Source organism: Pygocentrus nattereri, chromosome 19 (assembly GCF_015220715.1).
Source record: "Pygocentrus nattereri isolate fPygNat1 chromosome 19, fPygNat1.pri, whole genome shotgun sequence".
Classification (NCBI taxonomy): Eukaryota; Metazoa; Chordata; class Actinopteri; order Characiformes; family Serrasalmidae; genus Pygocentrus; species Pygocentrus nattereri.
The window spans coordinates 24,340,973-24,355,704 of record NC_051229.1 but is presented as its reverse complement, the minus strand read 5'-3'; the positions used below and the strand labels follow the sequence as shown (position 1 = coordinate 24,355,704).

Genomic DNA, 14,732 nt, shown 5'->3' with positions numbered 1-14,732 from the left:
TCACGGTTGACCACTTTGTGCCAAACTTCATGAGAGGATTGTGAAACAGCTCAAAAGGAACATTACTTAACAGATGATTGCAAAGAATTTAAGTTGTTCATCACCTACCATACGTAATATTATAAAAAGCTTCAGGGTAACAGGACAAATGTCAGTCTGCATAGGGCAGGGCTGGAAAACCACTGTTAAATGTGCAAGATCTTCAAGCCCTCTGACTGCCCTAATGCACTGAAAAACTGCCATGCTACTGCATAAAATACAGACATTGGTTCTTTTTTAACTGTTTGACACAATATGGTTGCTCAACCATGACTCATCTTTGCTTGCAGAGACTGAGCCTTTGGTGGATGTCCCAACTTATCAAGAAATGGGGTTTATGTATAAAAAGGGAATGAGTTTGCAGTGCGATAGCAGAGAAGGTCTATGGTGGAACTGACATCCATCTTCCTTAGACTGCATCGTAAGCATTTAGCTACCTGTCTAATAAATTTAGTGAAAAATCAAGTGTTCAGGACTTTTAAAGGGCTGAGCTAACGGCCTTACTTAGCATTACAGGTGAACTTTATGACACTTCGTTTTGTTCTTTTAAAAGTTCTGTATCACATTCTTTGATGTTATCTCACTGTTACTTCCTGTCTTCTAGGTTTAGAAATCTTCATAAGGACGGCCAAAAAACTCCCATGTGCCAACCTTTATGATGTAGTCGAAGGCTACATTAAAATCTCAGCCGAGTGTTCTGAAATATTGTTGTTATTGGAGGGAGATACCCATTCCGAGACTGAGGTAAGTTTACTGACTGGGGCTGGGGGGGTTGTAGTAGTGCTGTTGAACAGTGTCTTGGTAGACTGCACTCTGGATAGCCCCTGCAAGTGTAAGCCAAAATTCATGTAAAACCATTAGACATTTCTTTCTGTGCACGTAGATATAAGTAGTGACAGAGAACCAGATCTTGACCTGGTTTGTACACACCATGGACACGATGAAGTCTAGTCTGAGCATGCAAACGATGTAGGCCAGAAAAGCGTGTGGATCTTGAAGGGAATCCTAGAATGCAGAATAATCGAATAACCCTGCTGATGGAAGGCACTGAGGTAGGCCAAGGGGCAAGTGAATTCACTTCCTAGCATCAGAACAAAGTGGTAGTATTGGATGAAAAGCCTCTGGTAGACATGCTGTGCAGCCAGTTGGTTAATGCAGATCCATCTGCCTTATTGTACGACTCCATTATTTTTACATAGTAATGAGAGTTCTTTGTAAATCAGCTGTGTAGAGGGTGCTCTCCTGTTGTGGACAGATGAACTCCTTTGCATCAGTGAAGACGTTTGTGTTTGTAGAATATCATTTTGCCAGTGTTCATTCCAAGATATCATAGGACCGACAAGCCAACCTTGTTTGTTGTTCTTTGTGGTGTACAGATGGCTTGATTAGTGAGCATCATTCTGTCACTGCTCTGTTGTAGTTGGTTCTTTCACTTTTTTGGTTATTGTTTTGTATGTGTGTTAGGAGACAAGAAGAAAAAAGGGAGAAGCTGTTAATTAATAGACATGAAGCTATCTTATACTTCTTTCAGAAGGACTTGGTTGGAAGTTAGTGTTTGGTTAAATTATCATTATTTTTGTTATTGTCTATATTATTGCTGTTTTCTGGCTTCTGTGATTGGGTCACGCCTTACTTTGGATTCTGCTGCTAGTATAGACCAGGCTGAGTTTTTTTCTTTGTGGGAGGATGGGGTGATTTAAGGGACTTCCGCTTTGCTGGTCATTTAGTGAGTGGACTGTTTGCACTACTTTTGTGATAATATGCAGTGTGCAGACATAATGCAGTAAATTGTAGCACAACAGGAAAATGGGTGCAGAATTGTTTTCATTTGTTGAAATATTAAAGGCCTAAATCAAGTGCTAAAAGGGGAATAGCCCATTTAAAGACACTTTTTCTGTAATATTATGTATCTCCAGAAAACCCATTTGAACTGAGAGGCATACATAAAATTAAGGTCCAGGTGGATTGGAATTGGATAAATCTGTCATTCTGCATTTGCAGCCAGATCGAGGGGAACTGCTATTCTTCTTACAAAAAGCAGTTTTTTTATACATGAAAATGCCCTCACAGACAGAGAGGGCAGATATTTATCCTCAGCTTGGTGCTTGATCCATATCTAGATTGTTCATCCATGAGTAGAGCTGTACATTTGAACCCAAATGTCTTTATAAATGAATATATAAAAATTCCAATCTGTTTGATGGTTGGAGGATTTTTAACCCAAATAGTAGAGCTTATACATTTCACTGAAGTGTTCACAATGCATATATATGGATTGATGATTTTATAGTGGATACTAGAATTCTACCAAATTCAAATTAATGTATTAGATGAAAATGCTCCCTGTCCTTGTACAGTAACACTAAACAAAATATTATTTCTGTGATTTAAATGTATTCAGATGGTGTCAGATGGAATTACCAGAGTGTTACTCTATACATAATAAAAATCGTTTGAATTTGACAAAAAACCTCACATTGTTACTAGCAAGGTTTTTTAGTAGGAAATTTTAATAAGAAATTTAGTAGGAAATACAATAAATATGATTAAATCTGTAAAAGGTGAGCTATTGACTTGCCAGAAGGAAATCAATCTCAGATTTAAGCAGTTTTGTAAATTTCAAAACCTTTCAGGGTCATGCGGATGACTTTGCTATGCACAGTGTTTTAGGTGGTTGTCTACCTACCTTGGATCAGGAGGATCAAGACTTTTTTTAATGCATATCTATATATTTTTTATAATGCATATCAGGAAATACACTAAAGACTGCTAAATTGTTAAAAAAGGGGTAAAGCGCTGGGCCCCGATGATTACCATTTTCGAATTTTATTGGGGGTGCACAATGATGTCGGAATTGTAGTGGTATCGGCTGATAATTGCGCTTTTAAAAATTGTCAATATGTGGCTGATGATTTGGCTAATATTTCAACTTGCAGCTTACTGAGCGCATGTTTATAGGTAGCTCCATACAGAAAAATCCGGTTAGGATGTTTGGATAACTTAAATCTCCTTATCAAAAAAAAAAAAAAAACACATTTCCGTTTTAAACTACAGAGCTGAAGTTAACTTCTTGTTCACATTTTCCTGTTCCTTAAATGGTGGCACCAGGATGTAACTGCTATGCCATTTAAGGTAGAAAGGGAAAATTAGAACAAGAAGGTGGTAAATGTCCTAACTGGTAAATGTTACTAGTATTAAAAGAATAATTAAGGTATTTTGATAACCTAAGCAGCTTATCAGGGGGGAAAAGAGTAATATTAAGCTCTGCTGAATTAAAAATAAACACACAATTAAATGCTTAAAACGTTGAGTTACTACACTAGACTAATGATATGTTTATGCTTGATAGGACCGCTTGAACACCTGCAGGGTGAGCTTATAAAAGTCAGGTTGAAGGTCATTTTTACACTTGTATAAATTCAGTGATATGGCAAGATCACTTATCACGCTTGCTATCAGGTTAATACCCCTTCACAGACTTTCTGTTTTTGAGCTAAAAGATACAAACTCACAAAAGGCTAGGCCAGTAACAGTAGTTGAAGTAACTTACTGTTAGCATCTGTGTGTTAACCAAAACACTCACTGCCATTCTTTGTGTTCTCTGTCTTTGGCTTTAATATGGCTTTAATTTTTTGCAGTAATGGCATGCAGAGGAACTGAACAGTGCACAGAGTTATGAAGCGTTGGTGTCGGTGTGTGTAGCTCCATTAATAGAGTAGAATACTGAACCATTTGGAACTGTGTTTGCACACTGTGAAATTAGACCTGCATTTAACCCATCCGTGCAGTGAAACACCCACATACATGCACAGTAGTGAACACACACACTAGGGGGCAGTGAGCACACTTGCCCTGAGCAGTGGGCAACCCTGGTTTTGAATTTTGGATGCTGCATGATGCTGTGTGTGATCTCTTTGTGTAGTGGCCTTTACAGAAGGCAGTTATGCATGCAGTTTTGTCATTGGCATGGAGTCAGTTCAAATATTAATATCTTATAGAAGTTGTCTAAGGTATCCATTTTCTGTTAAGTTGAAATGTAGTGACCGTTACCTGGATAGTCAAATGAGTCAACAGCAACAGGTGCACAGAGGAATGATACATTTTTATGAAAAACCGATACTGGTAGAATGCTGCTCACCCAATCAGATTGTGTTGCCAGAAGTAAAGGCCACCACTCACTGGACTAATTGTGTAGCACAGACAGAACAAACTGCAGCCACACTAGGTATAATGCATTGCAGTGAGAGCGCCAGTGAACATAAAGCTCACGTTCATTTTTATATTCTACTTATGTAAATTTGGTGGAATATAACAATCACTTATAATTTTGCTAACTAACACTTCACTAACTCATTGTTTGTTATAATATACAAGACAAAAAAGACTAGGCTAGTCATCTGAGGTGACACACAATCCCTGTGTGTTAATATTTCAGCTCCGTTCACTCATTAGGTAAACTCAACTCAATATCTGAGATGCAGTTTGGAAACAGTCAAAGTTATCAAGCACGTGTACATGACCATTAAGTACAGCAGAATGTAAACTTGAGTACTATTTTGATAATTGCTAATTTTTTAGATTGATCCCTTTTAAAGAGTTTTTCAGGGTAATGTGAGCAAGTTAAGATAGTGCTGTTGGAGAATTATTAAATAGGGAATTTCAAAGAGCACATGTTATATACAGTTTCTGCTCTGGTTAAATGCATACCGCTAGTGATTACATGTGCATTAGTGCTCAAAATAGGGTGCTAACATCAGTAATAATAACTTTTCATTCCCATTTCAGAAAAATAACTTTATTGTTTGGATAATATGTATGTCATAAATATATTGGCTGGTAATAAATGCTTTTTAAATATATATCCATGAGATAATCAGAACTGTCTTGTGTCAATATATCCATTTATTTAAACTGACTTTCATAAAACAAGGCCCAGGCTACTTGTAGTTAAGGCTTTTATGTTTTTCTTTTCTTGTCCAGTTGATGCTGATATTTCAAAGTTTAGAGATGATTTTCCTGCGGACAGCAAGTGACCTATCTCATTTCACCATGGTGGGCTCCACAGTTGTGAAGAAGATTGTCTCAACACACATGAAACTGCTGCAGTCCTCTTTGTGTTCAGTGAACCGTCAGTAAGTTTCTCCACTCCAATTCAACTGCATATCTGTTAGGGCAGTGCTTAATTTTAACACAGACATTAAGATTTTGCCCAGTTATTTCAAATTGAAGCAGAAGCACAATTCCTATAGAAATAGGGACAGGCTTATTTACAATATATTGCTGTATTGAGATTTTGAACACAGCTCAAGTCACTGCAAAATGGGTTTCTATGATTAACACACCATTTAGTGCTGCAGTGACAGAATAGATCAAGTTACATTACATGTGCGAGCACCCAGAATGATGTCAGAACAGATTAGAGTGCTTCCATGAGGAGGGTATGGAAACCTGCGTGCAGAGCAGATTTCATAGCCACTTTGCTACAGGGCTAATTACAGGTCTTGTAAAAATACTTTAAACATGATGGCTTTCAAATCCCAGAGTTGTGTGCAAAATGTGTGAAATCTAACAATGAGCTTTTTGAAGAAATATATACACATACATACACATGTTTGAGGCCTATACATATAAATGTGCCCTAAAATGTGCAACATGGTCATGATCAAGTGAAGGAAAATCTGTGTTTTCTTTTCAATTAGGTCAATCTTGTTCTTGCAGGCAAAAAGTAAACATTTATTAAGTATATCCTTTGAATAATTTATCAGTGACCAGTTACCAATCACAAGGCTGACGTCACTTGTCCTTCCCACACAAAAGAGTTTAAAGAAACTTGGTGAGCTAAAGAAAACCCAATGTAGCCAGAAGTTATCTAGACCTTCAGTCTGTAGCTGCCTGTAACCCCTTAATTCATTAATTAATATATGAGCATTGTTTGTTCATTCGTTCTTTAACGTGTTTCATCCCATCATCCATGTGCATATGTTAGTTCCTTCCTTTGCATGTTGCATCTGTTCATTTGTTTGTTGGTCAGCCGGCCACCTGTTCATTTGTGACATTTTTTCATCTAGCTACCATTACGTAAAAGCCAAATAATGATTTTAATTCTTAATATTTTAATTCTTAATATGTTAATAAGACAATCCAACTGCTCGTTAGCCATGCCCATACAGTTTACATTTAGGTCTAATTTGCATATTTAAGCCGTGGTTCATCATATTTATATCTTAGATTTTTCTGTTTAGATTTTTTCTGTTTTTGTTGTAGTGTACTTCCTGGGGATAATTTGAATAAGCCACTCATAATAAACCATTAGCACCTTACGCAAAAGGAGTTAAACCAGTAACTAGATCAGTAGAATCAAAGCTGTATGATCAGTTAATCTAACTATGTTAGTTTGCTACAAGATCAGTGTGTTTGTGCCAAGATTGATTTGATCATTTAATTAGAATCTGACAGGGTGACTGGTACTGCCAAGCATTCAGAGCTACCAGAGACAAAAAGTCAAAATTCTCTGATCAGCTGTGGTTAGAATATCATGCCTGCTTCCTCATATATTATGTGTTCACAAAAACTCCACTAAACATTGATGTTTGTTTTGTGTTTACGTATGCAGGTTTGTACAGCAGTGTCTCCGCTTACTGGCAGCAATGGTGTCCCAGGGTGCGGACTCTGCACGGGAGATCTTCAGCAGTTTGGTCTACACAAAAACACTCAGCAGCCTTGCTCGCATCAGAGACAAAACTGTGAGCTTTTCAAGTGGCTGAATTCTTAATCATCTACTCCTCTAGGTTTAAATTCATGTGAATCATCTTTCTGGTACTTATAGCAGGGGAGTCCAATCTTTTTTGGGAGCTGGTGTGACAGTGGATTGTCATTCTAGCAAAGCAGGACAGCTGAGACCAACTGATTTATAAAAAAAAAAAAAAAAAAAAGTAGATTCAGGTGTGACCTAGATTGTTTGGAAGAAAACTTGCAGTCATACTTGCCTTTTCTGGTTAAGATTAAGCACCTTGCTCTAGAGCCTCTCATCATTGACAATAAACACAGATAGTGCTGAAATATGCATATCTTTGTTAATAGACTTGATACACTTTTGATAGATGACTGATAACCTAGAAATGGGATAGTGGGAAACCACTGTAATGTGAAACGTTTGAAAGAAGTCTTAGCCACCAAAGCCCTTTTAGACATCCAGTTACAGTGGTGAGAAAAAGTGTTTGCCCCCTTCCTGATTTCTTATTCTTTTGCATGTTTGTCACACTTAAATGTTTCAAATCACCAGACAATTTTATATATTAGACAAAGATAACACAAGTAAACACAAAATGCAGTTTATAGATGAAGGTCTTTATTATTAAGGGAAAAAGAAATCCAAACCTACAGAGCCATGTGTGAAAAAGTGATTAACCCTTAAACCTAATAACTGGTTTGGCCACCCTTAGCAGCAACAACTGCATCAAGCGTTTGCAATAACTGTCAATGAGTCTTTTACAGCGCTGTGGAATTTTTTTGTAGGAAACATCTCACTGCTGAAGCAGCAGTGTTAATATCCACCCTCTTGTTTAAAATGTGTCACACAGACACCCACTTAACCAAAACAGTCCAAAGGAACTGTAGGAAAAATGTAGGAATAATACATTTGCAAGTGTCTGGAATACAAAAACTGTTTCTCAAAGTATCTTAAATTATACAGTATCAGAGCACATACTATATTAAAGTATACAGCAAAGTGAACTGGACAAGTTATCTAATCACTGTGATTGTGTGACTGGTCTTTGTTAATTACAGCACTGAATAAATTGCATCACTTTTATTAATGTAATTTAAATGTTTTGTGTAAATCTGAAGGGCCGGCCAGATGTTCGCATGGCCTACATTCAATTTGTCCTTTCTTTCATGATGTGTGGTGACAGTTCACTTGTAGGACACATACTGGACACCAAAGGTAATATTATTATTAATTGGAGTTGGTCATTTTACAGTTTTTGTACAAATCTCTCTGGACTAAATGGATCCAACCATTTCTGCTTTTTTGTTGCTTAGATTTCCTGACAGAAATCCTAAACACGGGATTGAAAGAAGACAGAATCTCAATAGTCAGCCTGATTCTTGCCACCTTAAAAACTAAAGTATGCTTTTCTATCAATTGGAGATGTCTATTATATGCGATGCATGTATTACATTACATTAATCTATTTTCTGTTGGTCTGCAGGTTGTGCACAATACAGCTATCAGTAAGTCACAGAAAGTGCGTTTCTTTAGTGCTTCTACTCTGGCTCAGATTGCCTCCCTTTATAGATGGAATGGGATTCTGGATACCACTACCTTTCATAGTCAGGTAAAGTTTAAATCTTTAGTCATACACTTTTGCATGCTCTCTCTCAATGTCCGTAATGAACACGTTTGAGGTTCTGTTGGTTAGGAGGTGACTCAACAGGAGGGAGGCAGACTCCTTGTGCGAGACTTGGTTCATAACTTCCTTCTTGACGTTTGCTGCTCTCATAAATATGGTATAAGCTTCCATGACCCAAGTCTGGGGACAGCCATGAGGTGAGTGGGACCACAAACAATAATTGCTCAGGTGCATAGGTCGTGTAATGTGTGGTTGTAAACTTGAATGTATTGCATATTCACGACAACCTGAAATCTTGAATATTAAATGGTGCTGTAATATGAAGTGTGATTTGCACATGTTTCTGATTTATAAGACCAAAAAATTAAGCTTATTAAAATATGCTTAATTTAATTTTGGAGTGGTTATCTAAGCTGTGGATATGCCTGCAGGCTTTTCAGCTCAGAGTACAATGTTATCTAAAGACAGTACTCCATTTTACTTCAACTCAAGAATGACATTTGGGCCCTTTGTCTCATTGTTTGGAATTTAGGGTAGAGTGAACCTGCTCCCTCTTGCAGCCTAAAACTCAGCATTTGCAAATCTACTGTCAAGTAGGAAAAAGTGGGACACAACCTCACCATTTTTCCTAAACAATTTTTTTAAAATACTTGTGCGATATTACATTTTTTAATGCCATCAAACTAACACATCCATGATTCATATGAAACTTTGTTTCACGCACCTACCATTTGTTAACAATTTATTTGAAAAGGGTGGGACTGAATGATTAGGAATTCTGCATCTGTTGTCTAAAATGGCAGCTTGCATTGTTCAGCTGCACTGTGAAATTTTGTTCATATTTATAGTTCATAATGATACATTACTCTAAACCACGTTGCTATTCTGTGACCTTAATGTCCTGAATGTGGTTTGAGCAGCTTGAGAGGTTTTAAGTATGTATTTAGGCGCTTGTTAACTTTCAGTGCTCATTAGCAGAGCTAGCCTTATAGCTCCAGTGCTGGGCTAAAAAAGCAAACATGTATTGGTTGATGAACTACATCTCTAGTGAGTGGGAAATGATGTAAATTACAACCATTCTTTTAAGTGTGACAGACAGAAGGGCTAGTTTTAGCAGTTAAACTCATGCAGACATATTCAGTTTAAATACATGCTGTTTGAATCAATTGAGCTTTACAGTTTAAATGCACAAAAATATATGCATCAGAATAAATTGATTAGTGAGTAAATATGTGTTATTGAATGGGTTGATAAAATGAAGCCATGCCAAACACTGATAAATTTATTTCAAGTCACAAAGTAGAACAGCAGATATCAGTTAAATAAAATTAAAATCTGTTTAATTGTAATAATGTCCGTGGATAACACCTTCCCAAAAAAGTTAACTGTTTTGAATTTATATGGGGGTGAGACTTCTTGCATTGTTTACTTTGAGTGGCTTTATTGTAATGCCTTGCTGTTAAACAGCACTGACCGTGCGCATGATTACCTCCACAAAATACAGAAAACTCCAGTCTAAAGTTGTTTACCAAAGACCCAGTTTTCATTGCCCTGTGGTCAGGAGCACATTTTTGCAGAGAAACTGCAACATGGAGAGTAAAAAAAATATAGCTATCTGTAGTGTTGTAGTCAAGACCACTAATGCCATGTCTGGGTCAAGATTCATCGTGAGGCGGAAGGTGGATGATTTCAGAATCGATTCACAAATGTCAGTGTTGTGATGTTGACAGAATGCAAAAAGGCAGAATTTGGAAGTGCAGGGCTCAGTCAGTCTGTGGCGTGCACATAAAACCCACAAATGTATGAGTGAGAAATCTGGTAAACAGTACTGTTAGTGTACAAGTTTACAGATGACAATATTGTGATGTGATATACACCAAAAAAAACAAAGGTATTATCGTGATACTACATTTTTATATTGGCATGTGCCTAGTCCCAGCCCTGCTGTGAACTGCATTGTAAAATCATGTCAACAGTGTTACACGGGCATTTTACAGCTTGATTTCTGTCTAGAGCTCCACAGTGAATTGTATTGTTATCATTATGAGTTGTCGCCAATATCCATCCATCCATCCATCCATTTTCTAAGCCACTTCTACGTCAGGGAGTTGTCGCCAATATATAGAACGAAATTCGAAATAATAGCAGACTCTCAAATTATGTTTCTGCACACAGAATCAGAGAGATCTTTTTTATACTGTAAACTTGTAGACAGATACTGTAATTGGACACAGAGAGGCAAAGCAAAAGCATGAGAAGTCTTTTCAGCTTCCTAGCTTATTGCTCAGAAATAAAATTTTTTAAATGACTAGGACTACCAACCTGTAATAATGCACTTACAGAGGCACACAATGTTTTTCTGAGCATATCATACAGCTGTAATTGTAATAATCATTTTCTTTAAAGTCACAGTGACCTCATGTATTTCCAGGGCTGGAAACATTGTCCTACTGCAGTTTGTGGTGGGACTTAAGCAGGCTGCAGAGGATGACCTGCTGGCTGAGCTCCTTGTCAGTATCCTGAAATGTAACCCTGATATTCTGCCCCGGTACTTCAAAGAAACACACTTCTCCTTCACACCACGCATGAAAGGAGCCTGGCTAGACAGTATTGCACTGCTGAAGAAGGTGAGTTATGCAATGGCAGGGTATGGTTTTATAATTGTGGTGCATGACATTGCACAAACATAGTTATCTCTCTTTGTCTCATTAAACTTTTTCTTCGTTTGTCTTTCATTTCTTCCTTATCCTCTCGCTCTCGCTCTCTCTCATAGATTTATCAGGCCCAGCCGGAAGTGTCCCAGGCGTTCCAGTTGCAAGAGATGCTTCCTGTTCCCCGTTTGCTCAGCATGGTTCTAGTCACTTCCCTGCCTCCAGTTTGCAACAAGACCTTCTTCACTCAAGGCCTCAAAGTAAAACAGCGCTGACATTTTAGGATTGTGAATTAGTATTAGAGTCAAGGTTTAATCCAGCACAATAGTTGGTCTCGATTTCCAGAGATACTGCTGGGCCATGTTTTAAATCCAAAAATGTTTCTTCTTGCAAAATGAATAACCACAAGACAAAATTTATTACATTAATTAATTTTAATGTAATAATATTATTATTACATTAATTTTGTCTTGAGGCAAAATTAAATGGCTTCTTCATTCAGATATGGAGTATGCTTCCAATCGCACTGCCTTCCTGAAATTCATTGAGGCATAGTTACTGAATGCAGATGTCATTGCAAACCTGTCATGCCTGGTTCGACTTCTCAAAATCAGGGTTAAGTTTAATGCTGTTCTAATACAGTACTTTCTCAATATGAGCTGAATTTGCTGATAGGTCTAATGTGGTGTTTGTGCCAGTTGTAATGGCCTCTGGTGACGGTCTAATATCTCCTTTACTGTCATTGTTTGCATAGTTCAGTTGTGGAAGCAACCTGACTAATTTTAAATGAATTTGTTGTTGAACAGTTGCCCAGTGTGGTGGGACAGCAAGTTACCCTGTCTGTGCTGGTGTTTATCCTGAGGAGAGCTCAGAAAAATATTGAGTACAGTCTGAAGAGACCAGTGTGGGATGGTTCAGACTCACACAGCCCCACTTCCATGGAGGAGTTTGTCCAGCTTTACAGAGAAGCATTGAGTAAAGTAAGAGAATTATTGAAAGACGCAAAGAAACAGGCACACGTGCACACACACAGACCTGATGTCTATTTTAGAGGAAAAACATGCTAAAGAATAGAGTGGTAATGTCTTAGGGCTTCATTCTGTTATTACCACAGGTTTTACCAGATGTCATATCCATTGTGTCAATGTGGCAATCACTGTCAAAGAAGGAGAAAGAAGAGGGTGAGGAAAATACTGGTGCAACTGGATCAAAAGCACCGGATGAGGTTAAAACTGAAGAATACGGTAATAGCACTGTGCACTTCTGTGTACTTCTTTCACTGGGATTAACTGTATTGATGCTGTGAAAATAGTATCTTGCATGTGCAACAGGTGAGCAAGATCCAGCACTGATCCAGTTCAAGGCCCTGCTGCTGCAGGTGTTGCGTTTGTATCATAGTGTTGTACCGCACTTCATCAGCCAGAGCAAATTTGACTTCAGCAAACTGCTACAAGGTGAAGCTTTTCTCTGAATCTCTAGGTTAATTCTACCACAGCAACAGTGTCTTTTCATTCCCTACCTGGTTTATTAACCTTGTAATCAAGTGGCATATTAAGGTGCAAATCAGTCTTGTTGACTGTTTTAGGCATTGTGTCAGTGAAGGAAATGAGGAACGAGGTCCCTCCTGTTCTTCAGTACCAGATTCTACAGCTTGCTCTGGAGCTTCCTGCAAGCAAGTTCTCCTGGTTCCGTTTCCAGGTCTGTTGGTCAGCAGTGAAATGTGTAGTAACAGTGTGTGTGGTTTTGTTTTTTGTTTTTTTTTGTTTGTTTTTTTTACTGCCAACTGTTGGCAGGAGTGTTTATTTTGCCGCCTATGTTTAGTCTTACTTAAGGTAATTCGGTCATTTTTACTAAAAATCAAATGGACAATCGAACAGAGATTCAGTCATATCTAATAGCTCACTAGCCACTTCAGAAAGTAAGCCTACTTTATACCTGTAACCATGGGTGACATTTCAGGTGTATGTCAGGGGGTGCAAGCAATCTCAGTTAGTTATGTAGTAAGTATAAAACCTACTTTTTAGCTAATAACCTTTATTCATCAAAATGTAAATTATGTCCTACCTTAGTGAAGTGCAAGACGGCGCCCACCAGGCGTGGCATCAAATGCACTGACTTTTTTTTCCAAGTTCATGCAAACGGACCATTCAGTATTCAGCACTGCAGTGTCATACAGTTTCTTCTGACTTATAGTGTTTCTTTTATGTAAGTTGTCAGTCCATGCAAGCAAGAAAAGTTCCTTTTGTATGATGTGCTGCTAATTGACATGGTCAAAGCAGATTTCTTCTGATGGCCTAGCATTGAACTGGGACAGCTCTGCACTTGTCGCCTCTTTCGGAAATCTGTAGTGACGATAAGCAAATGCCAGGTTGGTTTCAATGAAAGTTCTAGAGCTGAGAATGCTGTTCAGTGTGATTAGACTTTCCATGCCGCTTTCCTGAAACAGTTCAAGAATAGAAACATGGGTCTTAGTAGTTGTTTTGAGTGCACAAGTCAACCGTGTGCTTCCAGTTTTTTGAAAATCTCTGTCTGCTAGCAGAGTAGAGACTGCTAGCTAGGCCTTTAAACATGGCGTAATTTAAACTTGATGACTGCTTTTGAAAGTACAGTGTTTTAACAAATATCATTATTCCATAATCGACGTTTGTTGACAAACATTTTGGCAGAGGCAAATGCCTCCTTTACTCCCCCCAAATGTTGCCCATGCCTGTAACACTTAAGCTGCTAGTTAAGTGAAAGTTGTTAGTTCTGTTTTCCACCACTGTTGTCAATGTATTGGCAAACCAGTCTTCGTTGACTTCTGTAGAGGCTCCCCACTTACAGTCCTGTCGCAAATACGTTATGCTGTTTTTTGTATTGTTTTTTTAAAAATCATTTTTAAGGGGTTTAATGCATCTTTATCCTAGCATAACCTTCCACAGTTTTTGCTTTTATAAGCCAGTGCTCCTCTGCAAGATTACAAAGCAGCCATTCTTCTGAGTAGTGAGAAGTTTCTGGCTGTGTATATATGGCGAGCTGTGAAATTCATTAAACAATGAAAAGCTAATTACCGAGCAGTCTGGGACAGTTTTGTGTTCACAATGCATTGGTTAAAGGGACCACAAAACAAACCACAGACAAACCATGCTGAACCACTGGTTATAAAGGTCTGAATTCGTTTGACGTGCATAAAAAGTGGTCTGAAAACACAGAGTAATTTTTCACATGTGAAAAATATTTTGCATCACAGGCTTCTTGCATCTTTTTTGTAGATGGTTGTATATACTAATTATAAGTTTGATAATGTATGCTTTCATATATGCATGAAAATATATTCAGATAATACATATTCTTTGTCAAAATAAATAATTCATGGATGAGACAATCTTGGTCATCAGATTTTTGCCATATTTTTATCTGCAACAAGCTATTTATTTTATTAATTTTATATTTAATGTTTATTTTTTAATTTTCTAATTGGTTTATGTTTGTCCTCCTTTGTGTTGGCTCTCAGACTCATTGCTCTTTTTTGTGGTTTTTGTTTTGTGTTCAGTCCACTCTGATTACTTGTTTGAAACTGTTTCTCATTATATAAAGGATGGAGTCAATCCAGGGCCAGCACGTGGGGAAGTTTCTGTTTTCTATCAGTTATTGAAGATGTTTATCAGCAGTAGCAGCAGCAGCCACCTGAGGACCTCAACCAGAAAGC

The 14,732-nt window shown here is 37.8% G+C and overlaps 1 protein-coding gene across 2 annotated transcripts in view; it reads left to right on the top strand.

The window, feature by feature from the left end:
- The window catches only part of urb1 (URB1 ribosome biogenesis homolog), a 44,218-nt gene that overhangs the window by 908 nt on the left and 28,578 nt on the right, over positions 1-14,732 (top strand). For both annotated transcript variants that reach the window (XM_037531007.1, XM_037531006.1), the window contains exons 2-15: positions 644-783; positions 5,020-5,171; positions 6,653-6,782; positions 7,888-7,984; positions 8,083-8,168; positions 8,253-8,378; positions 8,463-8,590; positions 10,825-11,020; positions 11,167-11,304; positions 11,851-12,024; positions 12,159-12,288; positions 12,376-12,498; positions 12,630-12,742; positions 14,621-14,732. The exon at positions 14,621-14,732 is cut by the window's right edge and continues 11 nt beyond it. In XM_037531007.1, the coding sequence (XP_037386904.1) occupies positions 644-783; positions 5,020-5,171; positions 6,653-6,782; positions 7,888-7,984; positions 8,083-8,168; positions 8,253-8,378; positions 8,463-8,590; positions 10,825-11,020; positions 11,167-11,304; positions 11,851-12,024; positions 12,159-12,288; positions 12,376-12,498; positions 12,630-12,742; positions 14,621-14,732 (1,845 nt within the window). The remainder of the gene's footprint in view (positions 1-643; positions 784-5,019; positions 5,172-6,652; positions 6,783-7,887; positions 7,985-8,082; positions 8,169-8,252; positions 8,379-8,462; positions 8,591-10,824; positions 11,021-11,166; positions 11,305-11,850; positions 12,025-12,158; positions 12,289-12,375; positions 12,499-12,629; positions 12,743-14,620) is intronic.